The 19,326-nt window shown below is 55.2% G+C and overlaps 1 protein-coding gene across 1 annotated transcript in view; it reads right to left on the bottom strand.

Annotated features, from left to right (window-relative positions):
• The window catches only part of VPS37B (VPS37B subunit of ESCRT-I), a 36,579-nt gene extending 20,014 nt beyond the window's left edge, over positions 1 to 16,565 (bottom strand). The window contains exon 1 of the mRNA XM_070066120.1: positions 16,395 to 16,565. Within this exon, the coding sequence (XP_069922221.1) occupies positions 16,395 to 16,505 (111 nt within the window). The 5' untranslated portion in view covers positions 16,506 to 16,565. The remainder of the gene's footprint in view (positions 1 to 16,394) is intronic.
• Between the last annotated feature and the right edge of the window lie 2,761 nt (positions 16,566 to 19,326).

The raw sequence follows: 19,326 nt of genomic DNA, 5'->3' as shown, positions 1-19,326 counted from the left end.
AAAGCCCCAAGTTCACTTTCCATTCAATAAAAAGATTTTGTTAATGATGAATTAATTTCACCACAACCTGCCACTGAACTCAGGCTTTAGGGTTAAGTGTGTGGCCCAAGCATACAGTATCCCAGGGGTATGTTGTGACCACAACCTATCAAAGCCTAATTCAATTCAAACTCCCATTTTACTGAAAAAAATGAACAGTTGTATACTGGACAGCTTAACAGGTTGATAAAATTAAAAATCCAAAAATACAGTTAAAGAACTGCAGAAATTATCAAACTATTCCAAAATACAACTGTCCCAGGGGCTAGGTGAACTCGTCTCCAGGGGTACAACCCACTCAGGAAGGACAAGCACCAGCCGCTCGCCCAGCGTCCCACCACACAACCCAGGCAGCACACAGTGCACCACTGTCAACTCCCAGAGGAACGACGACAGCTGTTTGTGACTGAAGACGCCCAAGTCCTTCTGGCTGAGGTCAAAGTTTCCCTCCGAAAGCAGCGGCCGCGGGACCCGGGGTCACACACCCCTTCCATGTGGAGCTGGCCTGCCTCTAAAAATCACCAGGTCGTGCCTTTCAGCACAAGTGACCGCGGAAACGCAGAGAGCCAGGCTCGGACTAAACAGACTAGTCCTGGGGAGTAAACAGTGGTCGCAGGGACACGGTTTGAGTCTCCTACTTCTCACAGGCACACACGCTGGAAGACTTACGACCCAATATTCAGGAGACACAGCTCTTCCTACTCTTGGACTTACTATTTGGATCCTGGTGTAACAGATAATACAGAACCGGTATGGACAACACGCTGCTTTACCAGAACCACCAGCCTCTGTTACCTGGGCATCAGGTGGAGGAGGGGAGGCGTGAGAGCCACACGGGTCACAACCCTTCCTCTCGTCTTCGGAGAGCAAGGGGTTTGTCACATGTGGTCCCACGTCAGACCTACACAACCAGTCTCAGCAGGTGGACAGGTAACCCATGTGGATGCCCACCCCAGAGTCAGAACCAGCCACGTGCCGGCTGCCTGAGCAGGTTTCCCAGGGACTCCAGAGCCCCGGGAAAGGATCCAGGAGCCCTGCTGAAGAGGGAGAAGGGAGAACCGTGTACGGCGTCATCTCGAGAAGTCGCGTCCGCTGTCTTGCCCACCTCTGACCTGGCTGCACACTCTGTGAACGTCTATGCACAACAGGCCACCACGATGCATCTCCGCGTCGGATCAGGTAGAACAACTTATTAGCATATACTCTGACCCATCAGGCAAACCTCTTTAGAAAAACATCAAAATCTCGAGCCAGGCAGTCCTGGCCTGCAACCCTTCCAGGCCTCTCCTGGCTGCCGGGAGCCTTCTCTGCTTCTTTCAATAAACTTCCTTCTCTTGGCTCACTCTTCCTTGTCCTTGTGCCTCACTTTTTGTGATCCTGAGACAATGAACCCGGCAAAGTCTTCAAGAAATCTGAATGTGGGGGGACCGGCGCTGTGCTGGCATCCCATACGGGCACCAGTTCAAGTCCCAGCTGCTCCACTTCCGATCCAGCTCTCTGCTATGGCCTGGGAAAGCAGCAGCAGATGACCCAAATCCTTGGGCTCCTGCAGCCAAGTGGGAGATCTGGCTCCTGGATTTGGATCAGCCCAGCTCTGGCCATCGTGGCCATTTGGGGAGTGAATCAGAGGATGGAACCCCCACCCCACCCCCACCTCTCTGTAATTCTGCCTTTCAAATGCATAAATCTTGAGAGAGAGAAGAGACAGACAGACAGACACTGACTGTGTCTACTAGCTCAAGTTCCCACAGTTCTTTTCCCACATAAACCACGGCCCTTCACAGAGAGAACTCGGGCACTGGACAAGCACCATGAGCACAGAACCCTTAAGAATTCTTCAGTTTCTCCCACTCTGGTCCACACCAAACTCACCAGTACCCCCCCCCCCAACCCCGCCCCGGGAATCACTGGATATTAACTCTTTCCAAAGCACTCAGCTTGCAGTTTTCAAAGAAACAATTCTTTCTCATTTCACTCACGGCTTGTCAGTGCCAGCATATTTCTTGAAACTGCACATTAGGGGCTGGCATTGTGGTACAGTGGGTGGGTGAAGCTGTCACCTACAACACCAGTATCTCATATGGGCACAGGTTCATGCCCTGGAAAAAGCAGCAGATGGCCCAAGTGTTTGGGCCCCTGCCACTCACACTGGAGACCTGGAAGAAGCTACCGGCTTCTCTGTAACTCTGACTTATTTTTGAAAGCCAAAACTACAGAGAGACGGAAAGGGATTTTCTGTCTGCTGGTTCACTCCCCGGATGGCCACAAAGGCCAGGGCTGGGCCAGGCCAAAGCCAATAGCCAGGAACTTCTTCCTTCCTGGTCGCCCACATGGGTGCCGGGACCCGAGCACTTGGGCCATCCTCTGCTTTCCCAGGCCATTAGCAGACAGCTGGATCGGAAGTGGGGCAGCCAGGACTTGAAGCAGCGCCCACATGGGATGCCGGCGTTATAAACAGTAGCTTAACTTGCTGCACCACAGTGCCAGCCCCATAAATAAATCTTTAAATGAAAGAAGGACAGAAAGAAACTGCACATTAACCATAACAAATAAAACCAGAATGGCAGTCCTGGGAGCAAATGCGTTCTCCCGTGTGAGCAGACACGCAGAGGCCCCATTGTGACCGTGACCGTGCGGAGAGGGGTGTTCAGTCCCTGCAGGAGGGATGGAGCACACAATTGTTGGGACACGTAGCTAAGTGGACGCAGTGGAATCAACAGTTTCTACTGTAATTTTTTACACTTTTCTTATTTTACTATAATTTTTTTAAAGTATTTTTATTCTACAAGGTGGGGGGGGGCACCTTCCGGCCTCTGATGCATTTTCCAACTGCGGCAACAGCGGGGGCTGGACCAGGGCGGAGGCAGGAGCTCAGAACGCCACATGGTCTCCCATGGGCAGGGCAGAGCCCAAGCACTTGAGACGTCATCTGCTGCCTCCCAGGATGCACTGGTAGGAAGCTGGGTCAGAAGCAGAGCAGCTGGGACTTGAACAAGGCTCGTCCATCTGGGATGCGCACACACATCAAGTGGCAGCGTAGCCCAATGCCAAGCCCTCTGCACGCACTGCTGCCCCTCTACTGTAATTTTAAAATTGGGTCCTCTTCTTTACGTCCTACTTTCACCCCAAAACGCAGCTATGGAAGACAGAATTTCTAAACTCTGATTTTCTTATTAGTGGTTTCTGGCCAGGACTAATAGTCAAAACATTCATTTGTTTACTAAGGCCTTAGAGTTTTTCCCTATTCTATTTCCTTTTAACAATAATTTCAAGAAATTTATGTATGAGACTTTCAGACTAGTCTTTACACAGGTAGAAATACGGAAATGCCTATTCAGGTAGATCCTGGATTTATGCTTATTAACCCTTTAACTCCAAAGTTTTCAATTCTTTTATTTTTTAAAGATTTTATTTATTTATTTTAGAGGTTGAGTTACAGACAGTGAGAGGGCAAGACATAGAGAAAAGTCTTCCGTCCACTGGTTCATTCCCCAAATGGCTGCAATGGTCGGAGCTGCGCCAACCTAAAGCCAGGAGCCAGGAGCTTCTTCCTGGTCTCCCACACGGGTACAGGGGCCCGAGGACTTGAGCCATCTTCTACTGCTTTCCCAGGCCATAGCAGAGACCTGGATTGGAAGAGGAGCAGCTGGGACTAGAACCAGCACCCACATGGGATGCTGGCACTGCAGGCAGAGGATTAACCTACTGCATCACAGCGCTGGCCCCCAAAGTTTTCAATTCTGCAAATACTTCAATGTCATATTTATTTCAAAGTTACCATAAATGGTATATTATTGCTTGGTTTAAGTCTTTACATATGTCATATATATTTGGGACAATGGGACAGAATGGATTAAGAATGTATTTTTTATTTTCTTTTTTTGGACAGGCAGAGATAGAGAGTGAGAGTGAGAGAGAGAGAGAGAGACAGGTCTTCCTTCTGTTGGTTCACTCCCCTAATGGCCGCTACGGCCAGCACTACGCCGATCCAAAACCAGGAAATGGTTACTTCCTCCCAGTCTCCCAGGCAGGTGCAGGGATCCAAGCACTTGGGCCATCCCCTGCTGCCCTCCCAGGCCATAGCAGAGCGCTGGACTGGAAGAAGAGCAACCAGGACTAGTACCCGGCGCCCCAACTGGGATTAGAATCCGGCGGAGGACTAGCCAAATGAGCCAGTGTGCTGGCCTAAGAATGTATCTTTTTACAACTTTGCTTTTCCATTTAAAATATCTAATGACAGGGCCAATGTTGTGACATAATGGCTAAAGCTGCCACCTGCAACACTGGCATCCCTTATGGGTCCCAGTTCATGTCTTGGCTGCTCCACTTCGGATCCAGCTCCTTGCCTAACAGCCTGGGAAAAGAAGGAAACGACGACCCAGGTGTTTGGGCCCCTGCCAACCAAGATCAGGACAAAGCTCTGGGCTTCCACCTGGCTTAGCCATGGCCATTTTGGCCATCTGGGGCATAACCAATGGAGAGAAGATCTGTCTGGGTCTCTCCCTCTCTGTAATTCTTTCAAATAAATAAATCTTTAAAAATAAAATCCATAATGACATGAACTATCAAACACCTGTCTCAGAATTCAGTTTAATACACTACTCTCACTGACTGCAATTACCCATTTTCTATTCCATTTAAATAAGAAAATGCCATTCTAATAAAATTCTTTTTTCAGTCTGTGGGCAGAGAAAGGGATTAGTCAGAGGAGAATCAGTTACTCTAAATTATGCTATTTAACTTTCTTTTTTGAGATTATTTATTTATTTGAAAGAGCATTGGAGAGGGAGAAAAAGAGATCTTCCACCCACTGGTTCACTCCCCAAATGACCACACCGGCCAGGGCTGGGCCAGGCAGAAGCCAGGAACCAGGAACTTCATCCTGGTCTCCCACACGGGTGGCAGGGACCCCAATACTTAGGCCATCATTTGCTGCCTTCCCTGGCACACCAGCAGGAAGCTGGATCAGAGCAGAGTAGGTAGGACTTGAACAGGCACTCTGAGCTGACCCAGGCAGCAGATTAACACACTGCACCACAATGCAGGCCACCAACTTAATTTTCCTAATAAAAAACACTACACAATTATACCTGAAATATGGGATCAGATATTCTACCCACAAGAACTGCCTAGATTACTAAGACTTTCTCATCTTCAAAAATAAAGTGAAGCAGTGTTCACACTGACAGATTTAACAGATCTCAAAGATGTTACCTGCATTATAATTTTTTTAAGATTTACTTATTTGGGCCGGCGCCGCGGCTCACTAGGCTAATCCTCTGCCTAGCGGCACCGGCACACCGGGTTCTAGTCCTGGTCGGGGCACCGGATTCTGTCCCGGTTGCCCCTCTTCCAGGCCAGCCCTCTGCTGTGGCCAGGGAGTGCAGTGGAGGATGGCCCAGGTGCTTGGGCCCTGCACCCCATGGGAGACCAGGAAAAGCACCTGGCTCCTGGCTCCTGCCATCGGATCAGCGCGGTGGGCCAGCCGCAGCGCACTGGCTGCAGCGGCCATTGGAGGGTGAACCAATGGCAAAGGAAGACCTTTCTCTCTGTCTCTCTCTCTCACTGTCCACTCTGCCTGTCAAAAAAAAAAAAAAAAAAAGATTTACTTATTTACTTGAGAGGCAGAGTTACAGAGCGAGTTCTTGCATCCACTGGTTCACTCCCCCAAATGACCGCAACAGCCAGAGCTGTGCAGATCCAAAGCCAGGAGCTTCTTCAGGGTCTCCCACATAGGTGTGGGGGCCAAAGCACTTGGGCCATCTTCTACTGCTTTCCCAGGCCATTAGCAGAGAGCTGGACTGAGTGGTGCAGCCAGGACTCGAACTGATGCCCGCATGGGATGCCAATGCCACAGCTGGACGCTTAACCTACTATGCCACAGCACCAGCCCCTGCATTATAACCTATGATAGCAAAAAGGGAAACTAAATGGCCAATAAACGAATGATTACACAAATGACGACATAGCCACATGATGATACATTATGCAGCTGCTAAAAATCACATCTTGTGGTGCCAGCATTATGGCACAGTGGGTAGCATCGTTGCCTACAATACCGGCATCCCATGTGGGCACTGGTTTGTGTCCCGGCTGCTCCACTTCTCATCCAGTTCCTTTCTAATGGCCTGCGGAAAGCAACAGAAGATGGCCCAGGTGTTTGGGTTTCTACCACCCATATAAGAGGCCCGTATAAAGCTCCTGGCTTCAGCCTGGCTCAGCCCTGGCCACTGCAGCCATCGAGGAAGTGAACCAGCAGATGGAAGCTCTCTGTCTCTCCCTCATCTATAACTTTTTCAAATAAATAAATTTTTAAAAAATCATGTCTTGTAAGAACAATGTGATTAATACAAATGAGAATATGCCCAGAGTATAACTTTAGGTTAAAAAAAACAAGCAAAACAATACCACTCTATGTACTGAATCACCCTAGTGAAGAAAACATACAAAGAGAATGCTTTTATTAAGCGCTTCTCTCTGGATGGTAGTATTATGTGATTATATTTTTCTTTCTTATACCTTTGTGTATTTTACAAGTTTTCTACAATAAACATGTAAAAATATTATTATGAAAGATCTGGTCAGCTGGGATCACAAATAAAATATTACTTCCTTACCTTCTTAGAACAGAGTACAGGAAGCTGAGGGAGCTTTCCCTTGATGACACATACTCCTAGACGCGTCACTAAGGACCTAAGTAACTACAGCCCAGTGCCCTTGGGCTTTGGCAGCAGACGAATCAACGCGACCCCTGAACAAGCATCTGCCAAAGGAAATGCCAGCGCACCAGTCCTTGGGGTTCTGGACCAACAGTCTGGCAATCGGATGAGCCCGAGAGGTGCTGTGTTCGTACCCCCTCCAGCTCCAACACACAATCTTGCAGTGAGAAAGAAATACAAGAGAAAAAAAGAAAAACAATACAAACCTCTTTTTCCAAAATTAATTTACCAGGGAGCCCTTTCAAATGTAACTGCCATTAGCATCCTCAAATTAGGCTCAGGAAAACACCACACTAAGTCAAAAGGCGCCAGACCACCGTATTAACACCTGCCACTTATTTACTGAGTTTTATTACTGTCGGGCACAGTGTGAAACACTTTACAAACATTATTTCATTTAATCTTTAGAATAACTCAAATTACTGAGACTAGCACTTAAAGAAACTGACATTTAAGAAGGTTAAATATTCGCCCCCAGGTTTCCCAGCCAGTCAAATCCTGTCTTAGGGGCCAGCACTGTGGCACAGTAGGCTAAGCCTCTACCTGTGGCGCGGCATCCCATACAGGCGCTGGTCAGTGCCCACGTGGGAGACCCAGAAGAAGCTGCTGGCTCCTGGCTTCGGATCAGCCCAGCTCTGGCTGTTGCGACCATTTGGGGAGTGAACCAGTGGATGGAAGACCTTTCTGTCTCTCCCTCTGTTTTAACTATGCTTCTCAAATAAATAAAATCTTCAAAAACAAAAAAATCCTGTTTAATCACTATGCTTAATACTTGATGTCAAGGCCGGCGCCACGGCTCACTAGGCTAATCCTCTGCCTTGCGGCGCCGGCACACCGGGTTCCAGTCCCGGTCGGGGCGCCGGATTCTGTCCCAGTTGCCCCTCTTCCAGGCCAGCTCTCTGCTGTGGCCAGGGAGTGCAGTGGAGGATGGCCCAGGTGCTTGGGCCCTGCACCCCATGGGAGACCAGGAGAAGTACCTGGCTCCTGCCATCAGATCAGCTTGGTGCGCCGGCCGCAGCACGCCGGCCGTGGCGGCCATTGGAGGGTGAACCAACGGCAAAGGAAGACCTTTCTCTCTCTCTCTCACTGTCCACTCTGCCTGTCAAAAAATAAATAAATAAAAAAAAATACTTTATGTCATATTTTTGTGCAGCTGTTATATGTATATTTTTTAAAGATTTATTTATTTATTTATGAGGCAAAGCTACAGACAGAAAGAGGGAGAGACAGAGAGAAAGGTCTTCCACCTGCTGGTTCACTCCCCAAATGGTTCCAAGGGCCGGAGGTGGGCTAATTTGAAACCAGGAGCTTCTTCCGAGTCTCCCACACAGAGGCAGGGGCTTGGGCCATCTTCCACTGCCTTCCCAGGCCACAGCAGAGAGCCTAGATCAGAAGAGGAGCAGCCGGGACACAAACCGGCGCCCATATGGGAGGCTGACACGGCAGGCAGAGGCTTAGTCTACTGCGCCACAGCGCCAGCCCCCAGCTTTCATGTACTGACTTTTTCTCTGTAATTTATTTCTTGATAATATCAACTCCACTAGCTTTTCTTTTCCAGGCTTTTACCCAAGTGTGTCTATTCTCATCAACCTTTAAGGCAGACCACAGAATGAGAATGGGATCTTCCATTCACTGGTTCGCTCCCCGAAGGCCTGCACCACCTGGGTCTGGGCAGGCTGAAGGCAGGAGCTCCACCCAGGTCTCCCACGGGGGGGTCGGACCCGAGCACCCAAGATACATCCGCAGGAAGCTGCATCAGAGGCAGAGGGGCCAGGGCTTGGACAGCACTCGGACATGGGGCGGTGTCCTAGGCAGCAGCTCAACCCAGCGTGCCACAGGCCTGCCTCCCTAGAAGCTCCCAAATGTGCCCCTGACAGGACCCACCTGGCCAAGCCATGCGTACAGCAAAACTAGCAGGCTCTGCTGTGCGCCTGGCGTGTGCCCTGAAGGTGCTTATTTTGGCTGCCTTAGAAAGTTTTTTATCAACCATCTTTCAGCCTCCCAGTTGATCTCCCTGCTTTCTGGTCTTCTCCCCCTCACATCCCTTCTTCCCTGACTGGCAGGATCATCGTGGGAAAGGCAAGGGACCAGCGCAGCACTGCCTGCGGCGTAAATCCTCCAACAGCCCCTTGCCTGAGGATCAAGCCCAAGCGCTTCACCGCAGGGCAAATGGGCCATCTGGTCCCGCCTGCCTCTCTGGCCACAACCCCCACAGTGCCCTGTGCACACACTCACCCTCTCCCAGCTCCTTCCTCTGCCTCTGTTCCTGCTGTCCACCCCCAGGCTGGGAGCTCTTCTCTCTCATTACCTGGTTAACTCTTCACTCATCCGCTGAATCAGAGCCCATGAGTCATTGTTCTCGGCCAGGAAACACTCCCTGCCCCCTCGCCGGCTTGGTGTGCGTCCCAGCTGGGAGAGTAGGCGGCACTACGCTGCACACATGCAGGGTCTTGGGAAGTCTGCCTCTGCCCACCTGCACAACTCTCAGGGATGACAACTGCGTGGCTTTCTGCTCTCCCATCCCCAGGGCGGTGCTTAGCACCGGCACGGCCTGGGTGAATGAGTAACCTCCCAACCTCAGCTGTCCCTGCAAACACCGGCTGGCACAGCCCCTCCCCACCCTAGGCACTGGGCTAGGCAGCTGTAAACACACTCCAAGCGCATGTTAACAAAAGACTGGGTTTTTCACATTAACTCTGACACGGGGCTGGCATTCTGGCACAGCAGGTTAAGCTTCGGATTCCTGGCTTTGGCAGGCACAGCCCCGGCTGCTGTGGCCATTTGGAGAGTAAATCAGCAGATGGAAGCTCTCTCTGTCACTCTGCCTTTCAAATGTATTTTTTTTTTAATTCTTTGACACAGTAATGAACAATGTTCTTGACAATTCCATCAGAAATACCTGCAAAACTGTTCCTTCCCTGGCACTCCGTAATGTAACCCAGACGCCAAGTCTGAATCCACCTCCCTGCTCCACCCCCCCCCACCCCCGTGAGGAAACTATACGGCCCCTTCCTCCGCCTTCGTGCTGTGGGTAAGACAGCTCTCCAGAACCACGATGGAATCCTAAAACCACATGGCTAAGGAGGCAATAAACCAAGCACAAGTCCTGTCTGGGCACGTTCTGGCGCTAGCGAGCACCTAGGCGTGCAGCGGCTGGCACACAGCCTTCCTAGACTGCCGGGCCCCGTGTGCCCAGCTCCAAAGACGGAAGCCAGATAAGCCTCAAGGCTGACCTCCCTCAGCCCAGGCACGTGACGGACAGGTTCAAACGCATCCCTCTGCAGCGGGTTCCTCTCCTGGCCAGGCTGACGCAGTCCCCAGCACTGTGCCCGGATGTCAGCTTGTCCGTGAGATACGGTCACCATGCCTGTCTCTCACCCCTCAGTGGTACCTTCTTCCTTCTCCCAGCTCACCAGTTACGCCTGCAGGCTGCTCACTTCCAGACTGTCCTTGACTGCAACAGGCACTTGGTGGCGGTGGCCTCAGATGGCACCAGAGCTCCGAACCACTTCCACCACCTGCAGGACAGTGAGGGCCAGCACCCTGCCTGCCTCTCACTCAGGCTAACAAGGCCTCAACCGCCCCTCTCCTCACCCGCACCCTGCTGCGCTTCCTCCCAGTCCCTGCTGCTCACCTTCCCTGGAACCAGCCGTCGTCACTTAGCAGCACTAACGGCACATCCGGTGTGCCAGGCGCCAAGACACAAAGAGAAACACAACAGAACACAGCCCACGCCCAGACAGGAACACGGGGACACTTTGGGGGCTGGCATTGTGTGTTGCAGGTAAAGCTGCCGCCTACGATGCCGGCGTCCCATATGGCTGCTGGTTCAAGTCCCAGCTGCTCCAGTCCCACTTCCTGCTAATGCGCCTGGGAAAGCAGCAGCTGACGGCCCAAGTTTCTGGGTCCCAAACTCATGGGGGCGACCCAAAAGAAGCTATTCTATTCGCTGATTCACACTTTGGAGGGGAAACTGAGGGGGTCCCTGAGACAGAGGGAGATCCCACCTCCTCTCCCAGAACCTTAGAACAAATCGTCATTTTTTTTTTTAAAGCTAGGAGCTTCTTCTGGGTCTCCCACATGGGTGCAGGGGCCCAAGGACTTGGGCCATCTTCCACTGCTTTCCCAGACCACAGCAGAGGGCTGGATCAGAAGTGGAGCAGCCGGGACTCGAACCTGCACCCATATGGGATGCCAGCACTGCAGGCGGTGGCTTTCCCCGCTGTGCCACAGCACCAGCCTGAATCATGGCTTCTTAACCAGCACTGTTTCTGCTTGTCTCCAGCCTCAGGCCCGAGTCTCCCATGCCAGCCCAGCCAACACTGCGCTGCCAGGTTAATTTCCGGAAGCGTGGCCCTGATCCTGTAACCCCTCTGCTCCAAAATGGTCACAGAAGCTCTGTACCACCAAAGCACCTGCCCAGAGCACACGCCCTGACACCCAACCTCCTCAAAGAGATTCTTTTCACGTGAACTTCAAAGTCATTTATTTTATTTTATTTATTTTATTTTATTTTTTTGACAGGCAGAGTGGACAGTGAGAGAGAGAGACAGAGAGAAAGGTCTTCCTTTGCCGTTGGTTCACCCTCCAATGGCCGCCACGGCCGGCACGCTGCGGCCGGCACACCGCACTGATCCGATGGCAGGAGCCAGGTACTTATCCTGGTCTCCCATGGGGAGCAGGGCCCAAGCACTTGGCCATCCTCTACTGCACTCCCTGGCCACAGCAGAGAGCTGGCCTGGAAGAGGGGTAACCGGGACAGAATCCGGCGCCCCGACCGGGACTAGAACCCGGTGTGCCGGCGCTGCAAGGCAGAGGATTAGCCTAGTGAGCCGCGGTGCTGGCCAGTCATTTATTTCTTATTCTCTTTTGTGAAAGCTGCAGTAAGACAACACAAAATTTACCATTTTAACCGTTTTTAGGAGTATAATTCAGTGGCACCTTAAGAACATTGGCACAGCTGTGCCGCCGCCACCACCCATCTCCAGAACTCTCTGCACCTCCCGGCAGGAGCCCTGCACCTCTTGTTCTCTGTGCTGCAGATGTCTGTGTACCTGGCTCATTCCCAGCACACAACACAGGGATCACGCCCCTTCACTGCGCCGTGCACGTGGGGCGGAAACGGACTCTCCCAGCTGGGCGGTCAGGATACTGCGTCTTCATTTTAGCAGTAGTGGCCACTGCGAGCTGCTCACCAGCCTCCCCGGCTGCCTCCCAGATTCCTACCTTCCTTAATCCACCCAACAACCCTATCAAGTAGTTTACTGTTATTACCCCCTTGATTGCCAACAAGGACACAATCTGCCAGACTGGATTCTTGCCAAAGGTCGCGCTGTTGGCTCCAAAGGCCAGTTCTGACTCCAGGCACTCTGCACACCGCCCCTGCTGGGATTTCAGTAAGGGGGGGCGGGGGGGGCAATTAAATAAGTGATCAGATTTCACCTGAGTCAGCTTGGCAATTCTGAAAACCTCTCATTAATGAGCTCGCACTGAATGCATCCTCTGTGCCCAGAAAGCCATCACCTGCTGTGACATTTCACATGTCACCTCCCAAGAACCCTAAAGGGCAGAGTCTGACCTTAGATGACGTCACTCTCAGCTGCGTTCCCTCCACGAAATCTCAACGCCTCCTTTAAAAATGGATGAGGGGAGGGCATTGGCCTAGAGGTTAAGACACCCGTGGAGACTGGAGCTGGTCTCCAGCTTCCTGCTAACGCAGACCCTGGAATGAACCAGCAATGGCTCAGGTGACTGGGTGCCCTGTCCACCACGTGGAAGACGTGCATTGTGGACCCAGCTCCTGCCCCAGCCACTGCAGACATTTGGGGAGTGAACTGAATAAACAACTATTTGTCTCAGCTCTCAAATTAAAAAAAAAAAAAAGGTAAAATGAGATAAAGGTGAGCTTCAGAAAATGTCCTTCAGCACAGAAGTCTTTTTTACTTAGGATTAAAGTGAGAGGTCCACGGAGAAATTCAGCCAAAAAACCTGAAGCCTTTCTAAGTATAAGAATGTACAAGGGTGAGGCCGGCACCGTGGCTCACTAGGCTAATCCTCCGCCTTGCGGCGCCGGCACACCGGGTTCTAGTCCCGGTCGGGGCGCCGGATTCTGTCCTGGTTGCCCCTCTTCCAGGCCAGCTCTCTGCTGTGGCCAGGGAGTGCAGTGGAGGATGGCCAAGTGCTTGGGCCCTGCACCCCATGGGAGACCAGGAGAAGCACCTGGCTCCTGCCATCGGATCAGCGCGGTGCGCCGGCCGCAGCGGCCATTGGAGTGTAAACCAATGGCAAAGGAAGACATTTCTCTGTCTCTCTCTCTCACTGTCCACTCTGCCTGTCAAAAAAAAAAAAAAAAAGAATGTACAAGGGTGAAAACCAACCTCAGTAGCATCAAGGGCTCAAATCTTATCTTCGAAACACCAGCCTCCTGTCTTCCCTCGGAGCAGCCCCTGGGTTTAAAGCAGGGGCCGCCCAGTTCAAGGAGCCTTTGGGATTCATGCAGTAGCCCCACGGCCTCACATGCCAACCACACCAGCTTCTTCCAGGCCAGAGCGCTCTGCTCTCCACACACAATCTTTCAGGCCCTCGGCATTTCTGCACGAGGGCAGTTCCACTCGCACAGGGACAAAGATCCTGAACTTGAATCCTTAGTGAGACTGTCAGCACCAGGCACACGGGGAGAGGCAACGGAGAGGCTTGGCTTAGCCGCCTGATCCCCTAAGCGACGGCTCCTTTTAAGGGAGTCACTGCCGGTCCAATGGGGTTAATGCACAACCCACTGCTATGTAAACACAGCTCTAAAACAGGTGCACAAGAAACGTCAGCCCACTAAGAACAGGGAACTGCACGACGGACAAGAACAGGAAAAGATCAACTACGGCAGCGGCCCAGAAAATGAGAGCGTGCGCAGCCCCGAGCTGCAAGAACTCGCTCACCACAACTGAAACGCTGCCGGGGAAGCACCGGGCACAGCTGCACTTAAACCCAACAGTGAACGCCTTCAAAACCCAGCCACGCTTTCCAGCCGGCCACAAAATATCCCCTCGGGCTTGCAGAAGCCTTACTCTACAATTTACAACTCTTCCTTCTGCCAACTTGGAAAAAAAAAAAGCCTTCCGCTCAGGTTCAGAGATTCGCTGAAGTTCACTTACATTTCTACAAGGCTTCCCAGACCTGCTCACTGAGACACATAAGCATTCTGACCACAGGACAGCAAGATGGTTCTCAGGCTAATGGCGAATCAAAATCAAAATCTACTTAAAGCTCCCAGTAACAGGGTGACCAGTATTAGCACCCGTCAGCAACGTTTAACAAAGAGAACCACAGGTGATTATTAGCACCGCAATGACCCCTCCTTGAGCCCCAGCAGCAGGCTGTGTGGGTGCATAGCAGGCATCACCGCACGGGATCCACACAACTCTGTCCAACAGGCACCAGCAGATGACCCTCGCCACGGACACTCGGGGAGGTGACACGACGGCCGGGCCCCGCCACGGACGCTCGGGGAGGTGACACGACGGCCAGGCCCCGCCACGGACGCTCGGGGAGGTGACACGACGGCCGGGCCCCGCCACGGACGCTCGGGGAGGTGACACGACGGCCGGGCCCCGCCACGGACGCTCGGGGAGGTGACACGACGGCCGGGCCCCGCCACGGACGCTCGGGGAGGTGACACGACGGCCGGGCCCCGCCACGGACGCTCGGGGAGGTGACACGACGGCTGAGAGGTCGTCACTGCAGCCCCAGTGAAGGATTCCAAAGCCTGGATGTCGTCCTTCAGTGGTGTCGCACACCCATGGCCCAGGAACCACACATGGCAGCACCCCGGTGAGTGCCAACAGCAGGGTTGTCCACAGGACGCACGGTTCCTTCAGAAACGCCACGCACGATCAGGACAACAGGCTCGGCAAAGTGTGACCCTGCCTGAGGTATTTTGGCTTTCAGGGTCAGTTTCCTTGTTTTCAAAGCACTACGCCCAGAAAAGCAAACTCCTGATGATTAAGTTAACTTGCACCATGTGGTCTGGCCAGGTGGGGCCAGTGCTCAGTCCTTCCACGGGGCATTCTGGGAACAAGGTCACTTTTACGCAAAAAAAAAAAAAAAAAAAAAAAAAAAAAAAAAGTTCCTGCTAGATTAATCTGCCTTTCCCTTTAAACACTAATGCCCAGGGTCTTCGGGTGGGCACAGGGGAGCCTGTCCCCAGCGCCGCCGCCTGCTCCTGTCCGCCCCCCACTAACTGTATTTCTGTGCAGGTGCTACCCAAACAGCAGCGGCAGCCCGCTGCTACTGAAGCAGATAAGTCCCACACAGCACAGCTCCTCGGTGCTGGTACATGAGCAAAACACAGCCATCGCTTCATTATTAAACCAGAGACGCCCTGCTGACAACCGACGAGGTCTCCCAGCAACCGCAAAGCAGAGAAACCCTCTTTCTTTCTTCCGCGACATGGAACTCCCATTCAGCCAAGCAGGACGGATGCTGTCACTTACTCTCCTCCAAAATAAGAAGCGCCGCCCGGAGACCATCCGCGGGGCAGCCCGGCCGCGCCGCATGTGCCAAGGCAGCGCCCCGAGGACAAGGGGTGTATTAATGGAAGGACTGATACGCTCCCACGACAGTGGCCTCTCTGTGGCTGCGCACAATGCACTGTTGAGGGTTTTCCAGGGATTTTCAATGTGCAACCTCCACACGAGCCCCCTCTTAGGGGCTGGCTAACAATTCCCTCCTGGGAACGGCAGCCAAAAGCCCCCCACGCGGGCTGCTGGGCTGCGAGGCTCAGCGCTGTGGGCGTGGGAAGGCGCAGATTCATAGACGGCGAGTGGCAGGTGGTCCCGGCAGGGCGGGGTCCAGCCCGGCGTGAGCAGAGCCCCCGCAGGCTGGAGGAGGAGAGGGCGAAGCCGGCCACACCGCAGCTGCCCAGGTGACCACACAGGGCGGCAGGCCCTTGCCAATCAAAGGGGTCGGGGTCGGGGTCAGCTCCCGGGACCCAGAGGAGCAGGAGGCTGGGGGGCGACCGTGAGGACGGAGGGGGCCCACAGACCGAGGGGCAGCCCCCCCCGGGAACGCTGACCCCGACCTTCCAAGAGCCGCTGCTCAACCCCATCGGGCCTCTCCGAAGCCCCTCCTGGCTCAGCGCCCCAGTCTTGGGCCGCCTCACGCCCCGCCGAGCCTCACGCCCCGCCGGCTCCCCAAACCCGTTTGCAGCCCCCTCCCCCCGGAACTGCCTCGCTCCCTCGCCCACCTTCCCCCCAGAGCCGCCCCTCCTGGCCTCAGCCCCCCACCCCCCCGGCCTCGCCTCCCACTCAGGCCACTACGACCCCCAGTCCCAGGTCTTCCAGGCTCAGCCACAGCCCCCCGTCCCAGGGTCTCGGGGGGAGCCGCCCCTACTGGCCTCAGCGCCCCCCACCCCGGCCTCGCCTCCCACTCGGGCCACTACGACCCCCAGTCCCAGGTCTTCCAGGCTCAGCCACAGCCCCCCGTCCCAGGGTCTCGCTCGAGTCCCCGCTCTGGGCCCTCGGCCCCCGCCGTCTCGCTCAGGACCCCAGCCCCGCCGCGGTCCGCCGGCTCGCGGACTCCGTCCCCAGCCCCCTCCCCGCCGCGGTCGCCCCCCTGGAGGCCCGCGGGCGCCGCCCGGCTCACCTCCTCCATCTTCTGCACCATCTCCGCCAGCTGCGCCTCGTCCTCCAGCAGCTCGTGGAGCTGCATCAGGGACAGCCCGGCGAACCGCGCCTCGCTCGCGGCGCCCGCCATCCCCGCCGTCCGCCGCCGCCGCCGCCGCCGCTCAGGCCGCCCGGCTCCGCCGACCGGAAGCGCCGCCCTCAAGGCCCGCCTCCGCCGGAGGGGGGGGAGCGTGACGCCAGCCCTGGGCGTGACGTCATCGCTGCGCGGGCGGGCGGGCGGACATGACGTAGCGGGCTGAGTGCGATGGCGGAGGCTTGAGGGAAGAGGAAGGGCCCGGGACGAGCTGTGACGGCGGGAGCGCGTCGTGATGTCATCGTGGCGCTCTGATGTCCTAAGAGCCTTTGTCCTCAAGGAAGAGAGACCGCTTTCCACGGAGGGTGGGCGTGGGGAGGAAATTGGGGCTCCCTTTGGGGGCCTGACCAGTGAACCCCGAAGAACATGGGGAGGCGAGTTGGGTCCCGAGCATGTCCCTGAGATCCGCGCGTCCTGGGCGCGGGGTGTGCAGATCTGGATAAAGGACCCCAGCTTATCTGGAGCTAACAGACCCACGGGGGACACGCAGCATGGCCGTCTGTTGGAGCGCTCGAAGGAGTCGGATAGCAGGGACGTGTCCCCGCGCCGCGTGGGCGTGGGAGCCCCCCACAGGGGCGTGGGCGGGGCCGCCGCGTGTGCAAAGGCCCTGGGGCCAGGCTCGCCTGGCGGACCAGGTCCCATTTGCGGTGCTATCAGGAGCTGGGGTCCCCCGTGCCTCCGCGGAGGAAGGGCCGGGCGCCCCGCTGCGCCGGGCCGAGCCCCTTGGGGAACAGACGCAGGGTGTGGGGGCCGGGGTGCAGTCCCCTCGGCCATCCCCCCCCCCCGCCTTTGCACGTAGGACCGCTGAGGCCCCCGGGGCGGGGGGAGAAGCTTCCTGGTTTGGTTTTTTGCCTTTTCCCACATCGAGGCCTTGGCAGGCGTCCTGGCTCCCAGTCTGGCACCGGCGACGCCGGCCTCGTCCCACACTGACCTCCTGGCATAGCCCAGCCCCAGCACAGTCGGGGCATTCAGTGAGCGCTCACTGGCCGACTGGAGGCCTTTGTGCGGCCGCCAGCGCCATCAGGGCGGCAGAGGGTCTGAGCCGTCCACTCACGCGCTGGGCTGGACTCCGCTGGCCCGCGCCGTCCCTCCAGCCCCTGTACAAGGGCACGCGTTTTCAGAGACATGAGGGCCGTCCGGGAGGTGTTCCACGGGGCCGTGTGAGCACGGGTTCTGCTCGGTCCCCGCGCGCTCAGGAGCGAGTGTGTGGCCAGCGGTGACCACGCTCCCGCCCCACTCCCCTGCCTGGGTCTGGGTCCCGGCTGCTCCTGGCGCCAGCTTTCTGCCTGAGCGGAGCCTGGGAGGCAGCCGGTGAAGATTCTAGGAACTGGGTTCCTGCCGCCCACCTGGGAGACCTGGGTGTCTCCTGCTCCTGGCCTGGCCCGCCCCGGGAGTGACCAGCACACGGGAACTGTCTCGTGTGTGTGTGTGTGTGTGTGTGTGTGTGTGTGTGTGTGTGTGTGCGCGCGCGCGCGCACGCGCGTGTGGGTGTTGCTCTGCCTCTGCTGTGGCCGTCTTCCCTTCCACCTGTAATGTCTGGACAAGAAGCCCCTTCTAGGGGCTGGCACTGTGGCGTAGCGGGTAAAGCCGCCGCCTGCAGTGCCGGCATCCCATATGGGCGCCGGTTCGAGTCCTGGCTGCTCCTCTTCCAATCCAGCTCTCTGCTATGGACTGGGAAAGCAGTAGAAGATGGCCCAAGTGCTTGGGCCCTGCACCCACATGGGAGACCAGGAGAAGCACCTGGCTCCTGGCTCCTGACTGGATTGGTGCAGCTCCTGCCATTGCGGCCAATTGAGGAGTGAACCAGTGGATGGAAGACCTCTCTCTCTCTCTCTCTCTCTCTGCCTCTCCTTCTCTCTCTGTGTAACTCTGATGTTCAAATAAATAATTAAATCTTAAAAAAAAAAAAAAAAAGACTGCTTCTAGAGGACTCGGTAAGCGGGAGGGGTAGCTAGGAAGTTGTCTTCGTAGCCTGGGTGACGTCGGTGGACTTTGTGTTTTGCCTTCTCCCCGCCAGGAAATGAGCCCGACAAATTGGCATCAGCGGCAGTGTTTCCAGGAAATTGACAGCTCTGAGACCTGAGCGGTCCCCACAGGCTCCTCAGGCCCCACACGGGGGAAAGCAAGGTTAGCGGTGAGAGGGTTCCAGAACCCGGAGGGAGGAAGTGCTGAGAGCCAGCACATTCCCGGCCGGCTTCCAGTGTGGTCACCTGGGCCCAGCACGGCTCTCAGCCCCGCCTGGCGCCGTCCTGCTGTGGGCCACGGCCACGGTGTCACATGCCACTTCCTGTGTCGACAGCGCGGGCCTCACCCCATCTCCTGTGTTGTGCAAGCTTCGCCCCGCTCTTAGACGTGGCTGAGAGAGAAGAGGACGACCGTGCAGGCTGCCTCGCGCTGGCGCCGGCCTGTGGGCCTAACACCCGCGTGAACTGCGTCTCGTCCCCCCTTTTCCTGCTTGGCTGCTGTGTGCGTCTCTAGGCACCTCTGTCTGCTAGGAGTACCTGTCGATTACCTGAGATCCCGCTCCGGTGACTCAAGGGCAGTGTGCGTGCGTGCCAGGACCCCGTCTCAATGGGAGCATTGTCGCCGTCGCAGCAATGACTCTCCAGTTACACAATATCAGGAATTGTTTGGGAAGCACACATCAAAAAAAAAAAAGTAAATAACCTTCTCATAGCTGACCCTTAAAAACCTCCCCTTGGGATTAAAATTCCTCGTCTCTGATGGATGCTGGCGGTGGAGTTCATGAATGGTTCCAGTATGACTTCATGAAAGGCTGGCTGTAGCATGGGCAGGCACGGCAGGAATGACTCCCGGC

This window comes from Oryctolagus cuniculus, chromosome 21 (genome assembly GCF_964237555.1).
Source record: "Oryctolagus cuniculus chromosome 21, mOryCun1.1, whole genome shotgun sequence".
Taxonomy (NCBI): Eukaryota; Metazoa; Chordata; class Mammalia; order Lagomorpha; family Leporidae; genus Oryctolagus; species Oryctolagus cuniculus.
This window is presented reverse-complemented; position numbering and strand designations above follow the sequence as displayed.